This window comes from Marmota monax, unplaced genomic scaffold (genome assembly GCF_021218885.2).
Source record: "Marmota monax isolate L192 unplaced genomic scaffold, Marmota_monax_Labrador192_F-V1.1 WCK01_AAM20220418_F8-fsc00224, whole genome shotgun sequence".
NCBI lineage: Eukaryota > Metazoa > Chordata > Mammalia > Rodentia > Sciuridae > Marmota > Marmota monax.
In genome coordinates, this window is record NW_026693937.1 from 2,214,063 (window position 1) to 2,229,022 (window position 14,960).

At 36.4% G+C, this 14,960-nt stretch overlaps 1 protein-coding gene across 1 annotated transcript in view; it reads right to left on the bottom strand.

Moving 5' to 3' along the window:
• Positions 1–14,960, bottom strand: part of Kcnu1 (potassium calcium-activated channel subfamily U member 1) — a 176,779-nt gene that overhangs the window by 137,685 nt on the left and 24,134 nt on the right. Inside the window, exons 3-7 of the mRNA XM_046463883.2 lie at positions 9,151–9,212; positions 7,932–8,022; positions 6,626–6,737; positions 5,590–5,665; positions 4,179–4,254 (exon numbers count right to left, since the gene is read on the bottom strand). Of these exons, the coding sequence (XP_046319839.2) occupies positions 4,179–4,254; positions 5,590–5,665; positions 6,626–6,737; positions 7,932–8,022; positions 9,151–9,212 (417 nt within the window). The remainder of the gene's footprint in view (positions 1–4,178; positions 4,255–5,589; positions 5,666–6,625; positions 6,738–7,931; positions 8,023–9,150; positions 9,213–14,960) is intronic.

Here is a 14,960-nt window from a genome sequence, read left to right on the forward strand (position 1 = left end):
AGGCATTTATGAGTATTATAAATATGTAAAATATAATATATATTTTATATAACATAATAGTTATTATTATGTATTATATATGCCATGCATTTTATATATGTTTATATTTATATACAATTTATAAGTATGTATTTATACATAATTGTTCTTTTTCCCTTTTTCCCCCTTAGTTTACATATTTCTTAGATGTTTTCCAGCAACAATGATGATAAAATTTTGGAGATGTCTGGAGAAAGTATGTGTTTTGTTTTGTTATTAAAAACTGGAATTGGGATCAGAAGTCATGTTATTTGCACATGGATTTGATCAATTTTTAAAAGCAATGTTCCAAATACAGACCTTTTCCTAATTTTGATGGGGCAGAGGGTTAAAATTGTTTATTCCTTTAACCCCACACTCCAAAATAGAAAAGAGGATGTATATTCATACTTAATTTCTATGGCTGATACTAGATATTGTGTACCAATCTGCTTCTGCTGACTCCTGGGGTCTTCACTATTTTTAAGACTAGTATATATCAGATGAAAGCCAAGTTTAAGTCACTCCTGTATATTGGGACAGTTTCCTTGAAGCTTAAACTCCATTGTGTTTCACAACATCTTGGCACAGGGATTCAATATTATCCCTGAGAAATACATTGTATAGAAGAAAAGCAAATTGATTTCAATCTGAGAATATCCTTGAAAATAATTTAAATAGCCCTTTAAAATTTAACTCACTGTCTTTGGGAGTATTTCTTACTTCAGTGTTTCAAATCCCTTTCTACTTTCCCAGCATCTCTCTAAATTGCTGGGGTAGTTTATGAGGAAAGAGAGTTGGCAGCCTTAAGCTGATCCATCTGTTCACTCTGCTTTTTCTCTTACCATGTTGGCATCAACCCATTAGAGCAAGATGGGAAGTAAGTTAAAGATAAGGCAAAGGATCATGGACCAGTGTTTAGATACTGAATCATTATCTAATTCCATATTTCAAAACTGAATCTCATGTTTTTAAACTTTATCTTTCAATGCAATTTAGGTCAGACATACCACGTAGGAGGAGAATTCTAGAACACTTTCCCATCTTCTCTCACCTCCCCACTAACATATTAGTTATATTCATGTGGCACATGCACATTCTAGTTTGTAACCATAAGGTGTCTGGTTTTACTTTCTGTCTTTTAAATTAAGTCAGTAATCACTAACACTATTTTTCATCACGGACTGACCATTTGTTTTTGTTTTGATTCATGACCTTTGCAGCTGCTTTTGATCAGGATACATTTCTGAAAGGGTTTCACAGGTGTTATTTTCCCTTGGATGCTTAAAGTAATAAAATAGGTTACTTTTTTTCACACAAACTTCAAGACATTTCTCTATCACTTTCTGGTATTCAGTAATGCTACCAAGAAATATGATGCTAGTTTTCCCCCCTTTTCTGTGTGTCTTGCTTTCTTCTGCATAGATTCTCTCCCTTATTCTTGGCAGTCAGTGATTGTTCCAAAACATGACTGGAACTGATAATTTAGAGTTGCCAGGTGATGTGGCGCATGCCTATAATTCTAGTGGCTGGGGAGGCTGAGGCAGGGGGATCACGAGTTTAAAGGCAGCCTCAGCAAAAGGAAGATGCTAAGCAACTCAGTGAGATGCTGTCTCTAAATAAAATACAAAACAGGGCTGGACATGTGGCTCTGTGGTCAAATGCCCTTCAGTTTAATCCCTGGAACCCATCACCCCCCAAATAATAATAATTTAGAGTCATTTTCCCTGGAATACAGTGTACTTTTTAATCTATTGATGTACAACCATGTTTTCAAACAATTTTCTGGTGCCATTTTTTGCATCCTTTCCTTTGAAAGTATTTATGATATTTATACTTTGTTGGATCAATATTGTTACCCATCTTTAATGTTTCTTCTCCACAATTATGTATCTTCTAAATCAGTAGTTTTCCTTTTGTCCTGTCATACATGTTTCTGAACATGTTAGTGTCACCATTATTATATTTTGTTTTTTTAATATGATTTTAGCTCTGTAATAATTTCTTCTTTTTCTCTGTAATCTCTCAACCTATTCTTCAGTTCCTCCAATTGTTTAATAATTCCATAGTCAAAACCTTATAAATTATTGTATGAAGGGTAATTTCAGTCTTTTTTATAGTTATTTGTATTTTTTTTCAAAATGAGGGATTTTCTTAACTTTTCTTTGTTCCCCTGGGCAAATTATCTTGTAATGATTGGTATTATGTAATTACTATTATAGTGGTATCTCTATCCCTTCCCTAACACCTTGTTATTTTTGACAGATTTGAAGCTTAGGTACCAAACTGATTCATCTCTAGTTAATGCTCATCTTTTGTCGGTATCAACATTCAGCAGGATATTGTGAGTATGGAAAGGTGTTGAGTTGGAATCATGATAACTTTTATTTTGATTTGTCACTTCAAACAGTCTCCCAATAAATCTACTGAGTATAGTCCCACTAGATTTTTTACATTTTGGAAATTAGTGTGACCCAAATAGAGCCCTTTAATTCACAAGTCATTTGGTTGCTTCTCCTTTCTCTGCATGCAGCCTTCCTTGGAGGTCTCCTCAGCTGGGGGACTGCATACCCAGTGGGGGAATAGGCTCACATGCTTAGAGAGAGGACAAGCAAGAGACTTCAATGATTTAAGTGGGTCAGGCAGATCCCATGCCCAACCCAAGAGCACCTGCTTTACCCAGGGAGCAGTCACTCTTCAGCTATGACTCTTGGTGGCCTTGAGAGTGTGGGGTTACCCCACTCTTGCATTTTCCCAAAGAACTTAGAAATCTGGAATTTTATGTGAGTGCTCCATAAAAGTTAGCAACTAATTAAAAAGATAGAAAACAGAAAATGAAAACATAATTAAGTCAAATACAACTTGCATATAGGCCACATTAAGCTGAAAATCCTCTAATTGGAATTGCCATTGAAGACAAGAGGTCAGAATGGCTTTTCCTTCAGCCTTCTAGGATGGCCAGCAAATCTCTACAGGAACACTGATGATTGCTTCTCCCCTGGTAGTTGCATGACTCCAGGTCTAATTCTCTACATTCAAGCATCTGCCTTTCCTGCTGTGACACATCTTCAAGAAAACCTTTCCCCTGCTCAAGTGCTAAAGAGGAATGTGACTGGCTTCAGATTTTTCAAAAGTTCCATAATAGTGTGCATTTAGTATTTAACCTTTCCTGGATAAATTGAGGATGGTAAGTGGTTTGACTTTTTGTTCTTGTTATTGTTATAAATGATTTTGAGAGACAGAGTCAAGGCCACAGGACTGCCCTTATATTTTCTATTTTGTTTTTCTCAAAGGATTAAGGATTCTTTAAGCTTTAAACCTCCCACTTCAATTTTCACATTCTTTGCATCAATTTCATATTTGCTCCTCAATTGTCCTCAAGAAGTAAAGACCAGGAATTTCTTTCATATTGATACAATCCATTTACTGTGTTGCTCACTATGTGGGATAGGAACTAGTCATTCCTATAGGTTAAGGAAGCAGAGAGATATTCCGATTAATTTCAGGAGCCTCAAAACTTCCTTTGGTGTGGCTGGGGTTGTGCCTAAGGTGCTAGAGTTCTTGCCTAGCATGTGTGAGGCACTGAGTTCGATTCTCAGCATGGCATATAAGTAAATAGAATAAAGGTCCATTGAAAATTAAAAAAATATATATTTTTATAAAAACTTTCTTTGGCAATAGCAACTCCTCCTGGCCAACTATATAGCTTCTGTGTCTGAAATTTTTTAATTGTGTTTCTCCTCCCTCCTCCTCCTCTTCCTCTTCCACCTCCCCCCCACCTTTAAGTGGTTGAACTCAGGGCCTAGTTCATACTAAGCTCTCTCTCTCTCTCTCTCTCTCTCTCTATATATATATATATATATATATATATATATATATATATATATATATAATTTGAGAATTCCTAGATCTCCATGAAATTTAGCAATAAATTTTACCTATTATGCATAACTTCAGACTTTATTATTTCTTTCCCTAAGAGCAAATTATCAAGGTGTGATCATGAGAGACACATATTTGAGATATGAAGGTGAGAAACAACCCTATATAGGGGTAGTAAAAAGTTAACCCTTTGTTCTATGCAGATTCCTATTCATTTTTTGAAGAAAGGTTGCTCACATTGACAGGCACACTGTTAGGCATCCTGATGCAATGCTTACCAGGTGAATGAATCCTGCAGCCGTGAACCAGGTACTGAGAGCTATTGATAACAGTTTGGAAAACTTCACTGAATTACTAGAGAAAGAAAGACAAAAAGCTGTTGGGGCTCCTCAAACAGGCTCCAAAATAACAAGAAAACCTCATCCTTTTAGATTTTGCTTGCTACTCAAGATTTGAATCATACACCTGGAACAATGACATTCCCAGTGGAAAGTATGACAAATACAGACTTCCAAGCTCCACCCTCAGCTACTAATCAGCATTATTGCAAAATTCTTTGCTTGATTCATACATGGTAGAGTCTGGAAAACCCAGCTCTCTAACTCAACTGGTCCTATTTATTTCAAAAATTATGAATTTTGCTGTAATATCCATTAGCCTTCTATTATATATCCTTTAAAAATACACAGCATGAGGATCATCATAAGATCAATCTACTAGATTATTATGTTGTCTAAAGTAAAAGTACAAAATGAATAAACCCAGCAGTCCAGGGAGTAGGCTTGCAAAATGAAATTTTTAGTAAATCATAGAAATGTAGAGTCCCTGAGATTGCTGAACTCAGAGCAGAATCTTGGAGGGAAGACGGTCAGAGATCCTCTTCTCACCCCAGGAAAGCCCGAGAGTTTAGCTGAAACCTTTGTGATTTTCAGGCAGCACCATTTGTCACACAAGAATAGCCTTTCCTACCCAGACTTCTCCACAATGCACAAACTCTTAGCAATGAAATGCACCTGGCTTGTAATACTTGATTTTTCTAGTGAAAATGTAGAAAATAAGGGGTGAGTAGATTTTGAGTAGGTAACAGACCAAACTGCTTTAAATTTTAGATGTAGTGCTGCTCAAAGTTGTTCGGATTTTGTTGTTTTTTGAAGATATGAAGGTAGGTCTTCTTTTTTTTTTCCCCAAGGTTGGGGATCAAACCATGCACCTAGGTAAAATTTTACCTAGTGTGCCATGGCTTTATTTCTGCAAGCAGTAGTTAACTGATGCAAATGAACAACTCTCACATACAGAGGAACTGTTACACTCCTAAACTTGAAAAAATGCTTCTTATTTTACCTGGCAAGGAGAAACATGATTCATTAAAAAAAATGTGTAGAGCCAAAGCCTTTGAATTATTTGTTTATTTTTTGGTGGAGGGACCTAGAACTAGAAGACAACTGGAATTTACAAAAACAAAAAAACAACAACAAAAAAAAACCCCAGTCTCTTTAAAATGATCACAAAGTTTGGGGCCAGTGTACCATGATGGGAAAAAATGAATAAATAATATGAATACTGAGGGACTTCATGATTTTTACACTGAAATTCTGTTGGGAATTGAGTGGAGCCTGAGGTCCAGTTAACATTTTCCTTCTAATCCAAACTACTAAACAAGCAGTACAGCCAGACAAAGCCAGCATTTACCTTGTCTTGATGGCTTGTAGAATTTGCAAGATTCGAGGGAGTTCCAGAAGCCGCAAAGCTCTTAGAAACCTTAAACCTACAGAGCAATCAAAAGGAGAAAGATTCCAAATGAAGAGGGTCACCCCAGGGAGCAGCCTCAATGATAACACGACTGGAATTTCATGCATTCTTTTCCTCCCTGAAATGTCTAAATGTAGTGTAGTGTTAAGAGGGTAAGAACATGAGCTGAAGTTCAAATCCTGGTCCTGACACTTACTAGCCAATGTCACCCCAGACAATTCTCTAACTTCTATAGTTCCTCATCTCTAAATTGGGAATTCTAATAATATCTACTTTATATAGTTGTAGAGTTAATAGAAAGCATGTTAAAGCATGCCTTCCATATAATGAGCACTGTTCATTTTACTCTCTTCTTTTGAACTGGGAACAAATTTTCATCAAGCACTTAAACTCTTGACTATCCAATTTCTATAAACTCTTCAGTATTTGTTGGATGTGTTATTTTATGCAGCTTTCTAATAATGGTAGCAAGGAAACTGGTATATATTTATAGATAAGAAATAAAAATATAAGATTACATGAAAAGCAATTAAAGCTACATACTACCAATGCACTGTCAATGTATCTACTTTAAAGGCAAAACAACTCATTAAGTAATTCCCAAACATGTTGCAGCATGTGTAGGTATGATGATTAGCTTTTGAAAACTAAGGGAGGCTTTTTATCCCAGTGCATGTGGGATCCCCACACAACAGTGCCACAGGAGAATGGAATTCTTGATCTTTTCCTCTCAGATTGTGGCTGTGGTCATTCCATCAACAACAATGGAATGCTTACTCTATACCAGGTACACTGCTAGGTGCTGAGGCCAAAAAAAGATTTCTGTAAACACCATCTAAAACCACATGATTAGGGAGAGGAATTTTTAAAATAACAGTCAGGATTCAAAGAAAATGAAAGATAAACACTTACAGATGATGGTAAGAGGTTTTTTTTTCCCATTATATATTGTTATTGATTCCAACAGCATACTTACCTAGCCAATTACTCTTCAAGTAATAAGAAATAAATGTTGGTGGGATGGTGAAAATGTCTACAATGGAATTCATCTCCAACCAGAACTTGATCTTGTCATCAGCTGCCAAAAACTATCAAATGGAAAAAAAAATTCAAAATTCTGTCATGCTCAGGAATTTTAAAGTGAACAGGAGAGATGACATTATCCAACTGCATTTCATTCATCATCTGAAGCTTTGTTCTTGTTCTATCTTATACATGTGCAAACACAACAAATATATGTGCATCTATAACAACTTTGCATCTATATAAATATATCTTATAGTAGTTATTATAAATGTACATATATTTACATAGATGCAGATATTGCACTTTTAGTGGGTGTTAAATAAATAAACATATATGCATTTTACTTACTGAATCTTAATTTTCACATTTCAGTATAAGCATTTTCACCTTTTTACTGCTCCTAGAGTTTTCTGATAATGAAATGACATAAATAAAACCCCCATTGTGTGCTATGAAGATATATGATTTAGGATGATCTACAATGAAAAAGGTATAGCTTCCTAGAACCTTGGTTGACCATGCCTGTATTTATGAACTTTGCTATTTAGATTAAGAAAACTAGATTTCCAGAGGGAGAGTCTGCTATAACAGAAGATTTTGATGGAAAGTGTGGTCAGAGTGAGATTTAAAGGAAGGTAGTAAAAATTCACATCTTATATATGTGTATATACACTTGCATAAACAATATGCTCATATGGATAAAATATTTGATTTTATACTGTATGTACATATAAAGGTATATGTATATAGTCTCCCATAGTTATGAAATGCATAAATACATTAAAAACTAGAATGAGTACTTACTAAATGTCTATGAAATAAAAGAATTGCTTCATAAATGCGTGTAACATAAGTGAAACTACAACAAAATAGTATTTTACATTGCCATATTGCACACATACCATTAGTCAAACAATGACATCTTCTGGAGATTTGTTCAAGCTCTGCTAGCTTGTGATTATTAATAGAGTTTTCCTAGTGGTAGGTGAGAAAGGAGGACATTGTGACAGGGTGATGGTACTTAATAAAGGAATTGTTTTTACTTGTGTTGGAATTTTGGATCTGGCTTACAGTTTCAAGTGCAGGAGAGAGAAGATTAAGGCCTTATTATATGTTTAACAACGTAGAGAACAGACCCTTCATCTTTAGAGCCTGAAAAACTTGTGCAAATTGTGTAACTAAGGTATAGGCAGGTCTCTTCAAAAGTTGTTCCTGTTGTGTTTGTGTGTCTACCCACATTTCCCACTGGTACTTACTCTCAACCCAAAATAGAAACTGAAGAAAGCATTGAAAATCAAATCCACAGGGATTGTTTTGTCTTCATATGAAGAACAGCTTCCAACAGGGCTGGCAAAGAAATGAGGGCAGTTTGTAAAGGTGAACATTTAAAAAAGCTATAACTATAAAGGACAAATAAAAGGAGAGGATAGGCAATTTTCTCTTTATTCATCATGAATGGTCAGTTAAGTTCAAATCTGAAGAAAATTACCTTTCTCCTGGGAGTAGAGCTATGCATAAACAAAACCACTGGACCACCCATGGAGCTAAAAATAACAGGAAAATTACACCCTATTTCTGTCATAGGCTTTATTGGTTTCATTTCAATTTTTTCATTGGTATTCAGAGCCATAAAGATAATGTGACTCTTCTTGGTTTGCAAGACTATCTATCTAGTCTGGATATTTGACAGAATTTGCAAGATTCCAGTATTTGACACAGAGCTCTTCTTTGTCAAGTGGACTAAACTGAACCAAATTCAAAGAAAATTTCCTAAAAGATCTGCTTGGAATTTTACAAATCAAAGACTACCAACTCTCCCTAGGTTCTGTAAAGTTGCCTAACATTTGTGGCCCTGCAAATCCTAATTTTATCTCAGCTAAAAATTTGATATAATTCCCAGATGATTGTTATAGAGTTCAAGATTAGGTTGGCTTTAGTTAAAAAAATAATCTATCCTAACATAAGAAAGGAGTGCCTTCAGAGGACAGCAGACCACAGTCTGCTCCTCTATCTGAGGTGAGATCTAACATGTTCCTTTCTCAAAACCATTCAAAGTTCTCTGAAATCTCTGAGAAACTCTGAAACTACTACAGGACTTTTGTTTCAACACCTGAGGAATTCAAAAGCTTTCATTAAGTTAATTTTAAGCGAGGAGAGGACAACTAGAGGCTTGGTATGCCAAAGACTCTAGGGTTATCTGTGCATACCAATTTCTTCTAATAATGTAGGATGGCAGGATGCAGGGCAAACTCACACTTTTTCTTTCTTTTTTTATTTTATTTTATTGTGTGTGTGCAGAACTGGGTTCATGCTTGCTTGGGCAATTAAGCATTTGTCATTTTTTTTATGAGCTTGGTGAGTGTGTACACGTTTGTTGTGTGAAAACATATTAAACCTTATTCCTAAGGAGACAATTTTAGAGTAGATGAATAAGTTATTGATGTAGAAGACAAGAGTAATAGGATTTTTACTCACTCAGTAGAATTGATGAAATAGATTATAAGAGACCCGATGCTTAGTACAAACACAAGAATCACCTAGAAACAGAAACAAAGATAGGGGAGAAGGGGAGATCCATTTTATTGACATGAAATAAACCAAATTATGTTGTCTCTTTTTTAAAAAAAACACGTTAAAATAAATTCTATTTGTGTATATTTATTGCTAGGTAGAGAGGGGACAAGAGGAAATGTGCTTTCTCTTTTTACCTTGCCTGCTACATATGTGTAACTAATTATTCGCACATTCACGTATGCTAGCCTTAATTAATTAATTCAATCACTCATTCATCCAAGAAAAATGGATTGAACCTTTTACTAAATAAACATGCATGCACTTTACTTACCTAATATGACTCACACACACTTGAAAATGAATAGTTTATTCTTCCTGCTACCCCTAGAGCTTATCAAATATTTAATGCTTACCATGTGTTATGTACTTCATTATGTTAGAAAATGGAGGCTATAGGATGAAGACCCTTGACCTGAACTGGCAATGGTAGAAGAAACAATTCCAAACATATCCACCTCAAAGGATACTCAGAATTTTGGCAGGAAGTGAAGTATTGAAAGTAAGAAGAAGAAAATGAGTGCTTTTAACATACCAATGTGTCTAGCCTGAAATAAGCCAAGCTTGTGAAATGTAATTAGAAAACTGCCCATTCAAAGCCCTCAATGCATTTAAATAAAATCCTTGGCAGCCTCTGTGATTTTTCAGGTTGGCTCTAGGTAACTAAACAATTCCCCCGGTTATTTCTAGTTCTGAAACCATCCAGGTTTTAATATTTTCAGACCAATGTAGTTCCAATGATAAAATTCTAAAATCTATTTACAATTAAGGCTTCATTCCCTTTCAGCTCAGATGTTTCCTGGGTAGGCTCCTTGTTTTGGTAAGGGGGTGGGGGCTGTTCAGTGTCTTCTCTACTAACCCTTTCTCTTTTTTGATTTCTAATTTTCCACTGACTACACTGCTTTTGGCCTCTACAGAATTATAGGTCAGTGTGGGGTGGGGGAGGGGGGAAGAAGGGGAGGTTGGAGCAGGCAATGTCTCACCAGACTGGTGTTAGGTCATGAGGCTCCCACCCTGTAGCTCTCCGGGAAGGTGTATAATGCCTACTTTCAGGGATGGTTCTATTGCTCTTTGTTGATCCCAATTCAATCCCTGCTCAAATTCAGCAAATATTTCTTTAGCTCCTATTGTGACCCAAGTACAGTTCTGTTCGTCTGTGAACCACAGATATGAAGAATTCTGTCCCCATTTAGCATACAGATCATACAATAAATAAAGATAATTAATATGCTAAACAAACATATGGTATGTAAGAAAATAAATGCTAAGAAATTAAAGTAGAGAAATGTAAAGAGGATCAGAAATGCAAGGGGAAGGGGCAGAGATGTGGAAATCTTGATAATATTTGATGGTTAACTATTCCATCTGTGGTTCCCTTCATTTGGGTGAACATATTCCACTTTCCCACACTGATTGATGGCGAATCTTTCCTCAATACTCCTCACACTTTGATTTTCTTCTGGAGCCCTTATTCCTCCACATGCCTACTTGAACAGGTTACAGAAGGCTCCCACTTGTGACATGCATGTGGCCCATGGAAGCAAACCAGCATTCCTTGCCCCAGCAAACACTGATAGGACGGATGACCTCCAGAGTCAGGGCTTCTCTGGGACAAAGCAGGTAGCCCAGCAGTCTTTTGTTACTGTTCTCTCCAGTGGGGAAAGTTGGCAAAGGAGAGGCTCAGGATACAGTGGGAATACTGCTTTTCAGTGAGAAGGTTTTCAGAGGGAATACACCAAAATTAAATATTAAAATCACAGACACACAGAAGTTTGTATGCTTTGAATATAGGATTAAAAAGAATACCTTGGGAATCTAGCTGATAGCACTGTGGTGCTAGTTTACTGCAGAGGAGATGGGCAACCTTATCAGAAAGATTGAATTTGCAAAGAAAATTTGGTATGGGGAACCCATGGAACAGAGGGGCAGTTTGAACTTGAGTGACCCAGAAGCAGTGTGGCGAGCTGGTATATGAAGGGTGCTCCCTGCTCCTCCAGGGAGGGCAGAGAGCTGAGGAGGGATGCCATATTAAATTGGCCACAGCAGCTTTCTGCTGGGGGAGCCTAGGGATTCATAACAAGCATCAGCCGACTGTCCCTGCATGTGCTTGCCATTAGATCTGGAGTCTACCTGGCTGAGCCCAACTGAGATAGGCACAGAAGAGATTGCAGCCAAGGGGACTCAGGCGGGGGCTATGGAGTGGTAGGTAGCTTTCCCTTTTGGTTTGGTGGATTGCAAAACTAGTTGGAAAGAGAAAGTGAACAGGTGAATATATTATCAGATACTATCTGTATCTGATCCTGGGAAGATCGCATTTATGGGCAGTGGGGTTATGCTTGACCAGCAGAGATCCAGTTGGTCACTTTGCCCCAATAGTGGATTTCTCCAGAGACCCCTCCAGAGATTGGGCCCAGCACAGATTGGCATCTGCTCAGCAGAAGTGTGGCTGGAAGTATTTTGTCTCGAGCAGTTACATAGGACATAGTTTATACATAGAACATAGTTTAGGACATAGTTTGAAAGGTCAGAACTAAATGCCAGCTGCCTGCACTTCACATTTAGAACTCTGCATCAGTCCATCCAGGAGGGTATCCACCTAGTTATGTGGTCAAAACTCCAGTTGTCACTATTCTCTATTCTATCCTAACAATTGGCAAGAAGGGAAACTGAGAGTTATTACAGCCAGCCTCAGGTCCTGGCCAATCTAGCAGACGGCTTAGTGAGCAACTAAAAAACAAACACAAACAAACAAACAGTTGAACATCCCTCAGCCCTGTCCTTCCTAAGTGTAACACAGCCTGAGAGGAAACGGAGAAAAGGACAGTGAGGTGCAGACAGTGAAATCCGTCCTTAAGGACAGTTTTGATCACCTCAGTGAAGACGATTTGGCATTAGGATTTTTTTCTTTTTTCTTCTTTTTCCACTGAGAATAAATGGGAGTGTGTGTGTTCTAGTTGTGCTGACTGGCACATTCATATGCAAACATAAATTCATTTTTCTTTTATTTTTTATCATTTTTCTTCTTCTCTTTCCTCATTCTTCTGTCATTTTGCCTTGCTTTAACGTTAGAGGAAAAGGGGTTTTTATTTGTTTTGGTTTGACATTTTGCTTCGTTTGTTTTAGCTCTTGTTTTTGTTTCTCTTACTGCGTTTTTCTCTCTTCTCCCTTCAATTGTCAACTTTGCTTGTTCTCTTTATCTTTCTTGTTATTTATTTTTAAGTTATTTTTTACTTCTCCTTTTTATAGCCATCACATGCTCTCTCTTTCCTGCTTTACTTGTTTGCCTTTTGAATATTTTAAAACTTCTTTTCTTCTCACCCCATTTTCTCTTCTCTCAGTGAACCTAATTTTACTATCTTTAGGAACAGTTTGGTTTATATACTTCCTTTAAAAATAATTTAGTTTATATAATTCCTGCCCCACCATTCATGTTGTTGAGTTATTAGTACTGTTGAGTTGAAAACTGCTGTGTACTTTAATGCTTGGTCTACCTCATGGCTGTTTTTTGCTGATGCTGTTGTTAAATGCTTACCTCACCATTCCCCTTTCTGTGGTAATTAATTGTGTATAGTGGGCCTATGACATTTCTTCTAAAGCTGTGAACTTATTATTACTATTGCTGCTATTGCTTGTTTCCCCTTTTTCTGAGAGGGGCTGGGAAGTGACTGGTTCACTGTGAATTCACAAGGTAGAGCTTCCTCAGCTGAACCATACCTGTAGCTCAGCAGAGTGATGGTACACCTACCTCCAGACACAGACTGATCTCATTCCAGTTTCATCAATGCTTTAACTCATTGAATGGGGGAGACAACCCCCCCAAATCAATGACTAGGCCCCAAGTTGGAAAAACAAGAGAGGGGTATCTGTCAGGTCTCATTTTTGCCCATCACTTCTATAGAAAAATGAGAAATATTCCAAAATGATCACTCAGAGAAACCCACAGTGTTATGGCAGCTCAATCAGAGTGAATTAAATCAGCAGTCCTGCAGTGGCAAATTGAGGGGTATTGGTGGTTCAAACTAACACTTGAACCCCCTGAACCTACATTTTGAAGTGAAGAGATATCAATAACACGGGGCTTATTACAAAAAAGACAACTACATACCAAGACACATCCTCACAAAAGAGAAAGAGGAATTTATCTCAATATATGCACAAGTACAAGACCTCTTAAAACACAAAGAAACAAGTAAACAAGTCTCATTTCAAATGTTACAAGGGATATGAATAGGAAAAAGAGAAAGTCAAACAATCTGTTTAACGATGGCATTATTCTATACTTAGCAGATCCAAAAAACTCCACCAGAATACCTCTAGATCTGATAAACACATTCGGCAAAATAGTATGATCCAAGATCAACATACAAAAATCAATTTCCTACTTAAAAATGAATCTGCTGAGAAAAAAAAAAAAAGAAACTACTTTATTCACAGTAGCCTCAAAAAGCTTTATTTAATCAAGAAAACTACTTTATTCACAATAGCCTCAAAAAACTTTATAAATAAATCTAAATAAGGATATGAAAGAATCCTACAATAAAAATTAGAAAGTACTGAAGAGAATAACTGAGAAAGCTCTTGAAAGATTGAAAAACTTACCAGGTTCTTGGATCAGTAGAATTAATATTATCAAAATGGCCGTATGACCAAAAGCATTCTACAGATTCAATGTAATACCCATCAAACATAACTAGAAAAAAGAGTGATAGAATTTATATAGAAGAATAAAAGGCCCACAATAGTCAAAACAATTCTGAACAACAGGAGTGAGGCTGGAGACAGCATAATACCTTATCTCAAATATACTATGAGCTATAATAACAAAAATGGCATGGGTGTGGCGTAAATACAGATACGAAGACCCATGGAATAAACTGGAAGACACAAAGACAAATGGACGTAAATCCAGTCATATGATTCTTGACACAGGTGCTAGAAGCAAATGTTGGAGAAAAAGATTATCCTTTTAACATATGGTGTTTGGAAAAACTGCATATCTATATATTTAGAAAAAATAAAACTTGATCCCTACCTCTCACAGTACACAAAAATAAACTGCAGTTGAATAAAAACCCTAAGAATTAGACCAGAAACAGTGAAACTGCTTGATGAAAACAGGTGCAATGTTCCAACATAATGGCACAGGTATCAACTTTCTTAATAAGACTCCTAAAATTCAAGAAATAAAGCCAAGAGTCAACAAGAAGGGTGACATTAAATTAAAAAAAATCTGCAGAAAAAAAGAAACAATAGCATGAAGAGAGCCTACAGAATGGGAGAAAAATCTTTGCCAGCTATTATTCTGACAGAGGCTTAATAATGAGAATATATAAAGAAGTCAAAACACTTATTACCCACTGAATAAATGAACAAAAGATTTAAAAAGACATTTTTTAAAAGGAAGAAATACAAATGGCCAACACATATAGGAAAAAAAGTTTCAACTTTCTTAGCAATCAGGGAGATGCAAATCAAAACTACACTGAGATTTTATTTCACCCCAATTAGAATGGCAATCACCAATAAAACCAATAGCAATAATTATTGGTGAGGATGTGAAGAAAAAGGTGCACTTATACATTCTTGGTGGGATAGCAAATTAGTAGACTTTGGAAAGTAATATAGAGTTTCTTCAAAGACTAGGAATGGAACCACCATAAGATCCAGCTACCCCACTCCATGGTATTTATCCCAAAGAATTCAACTTAGCATAT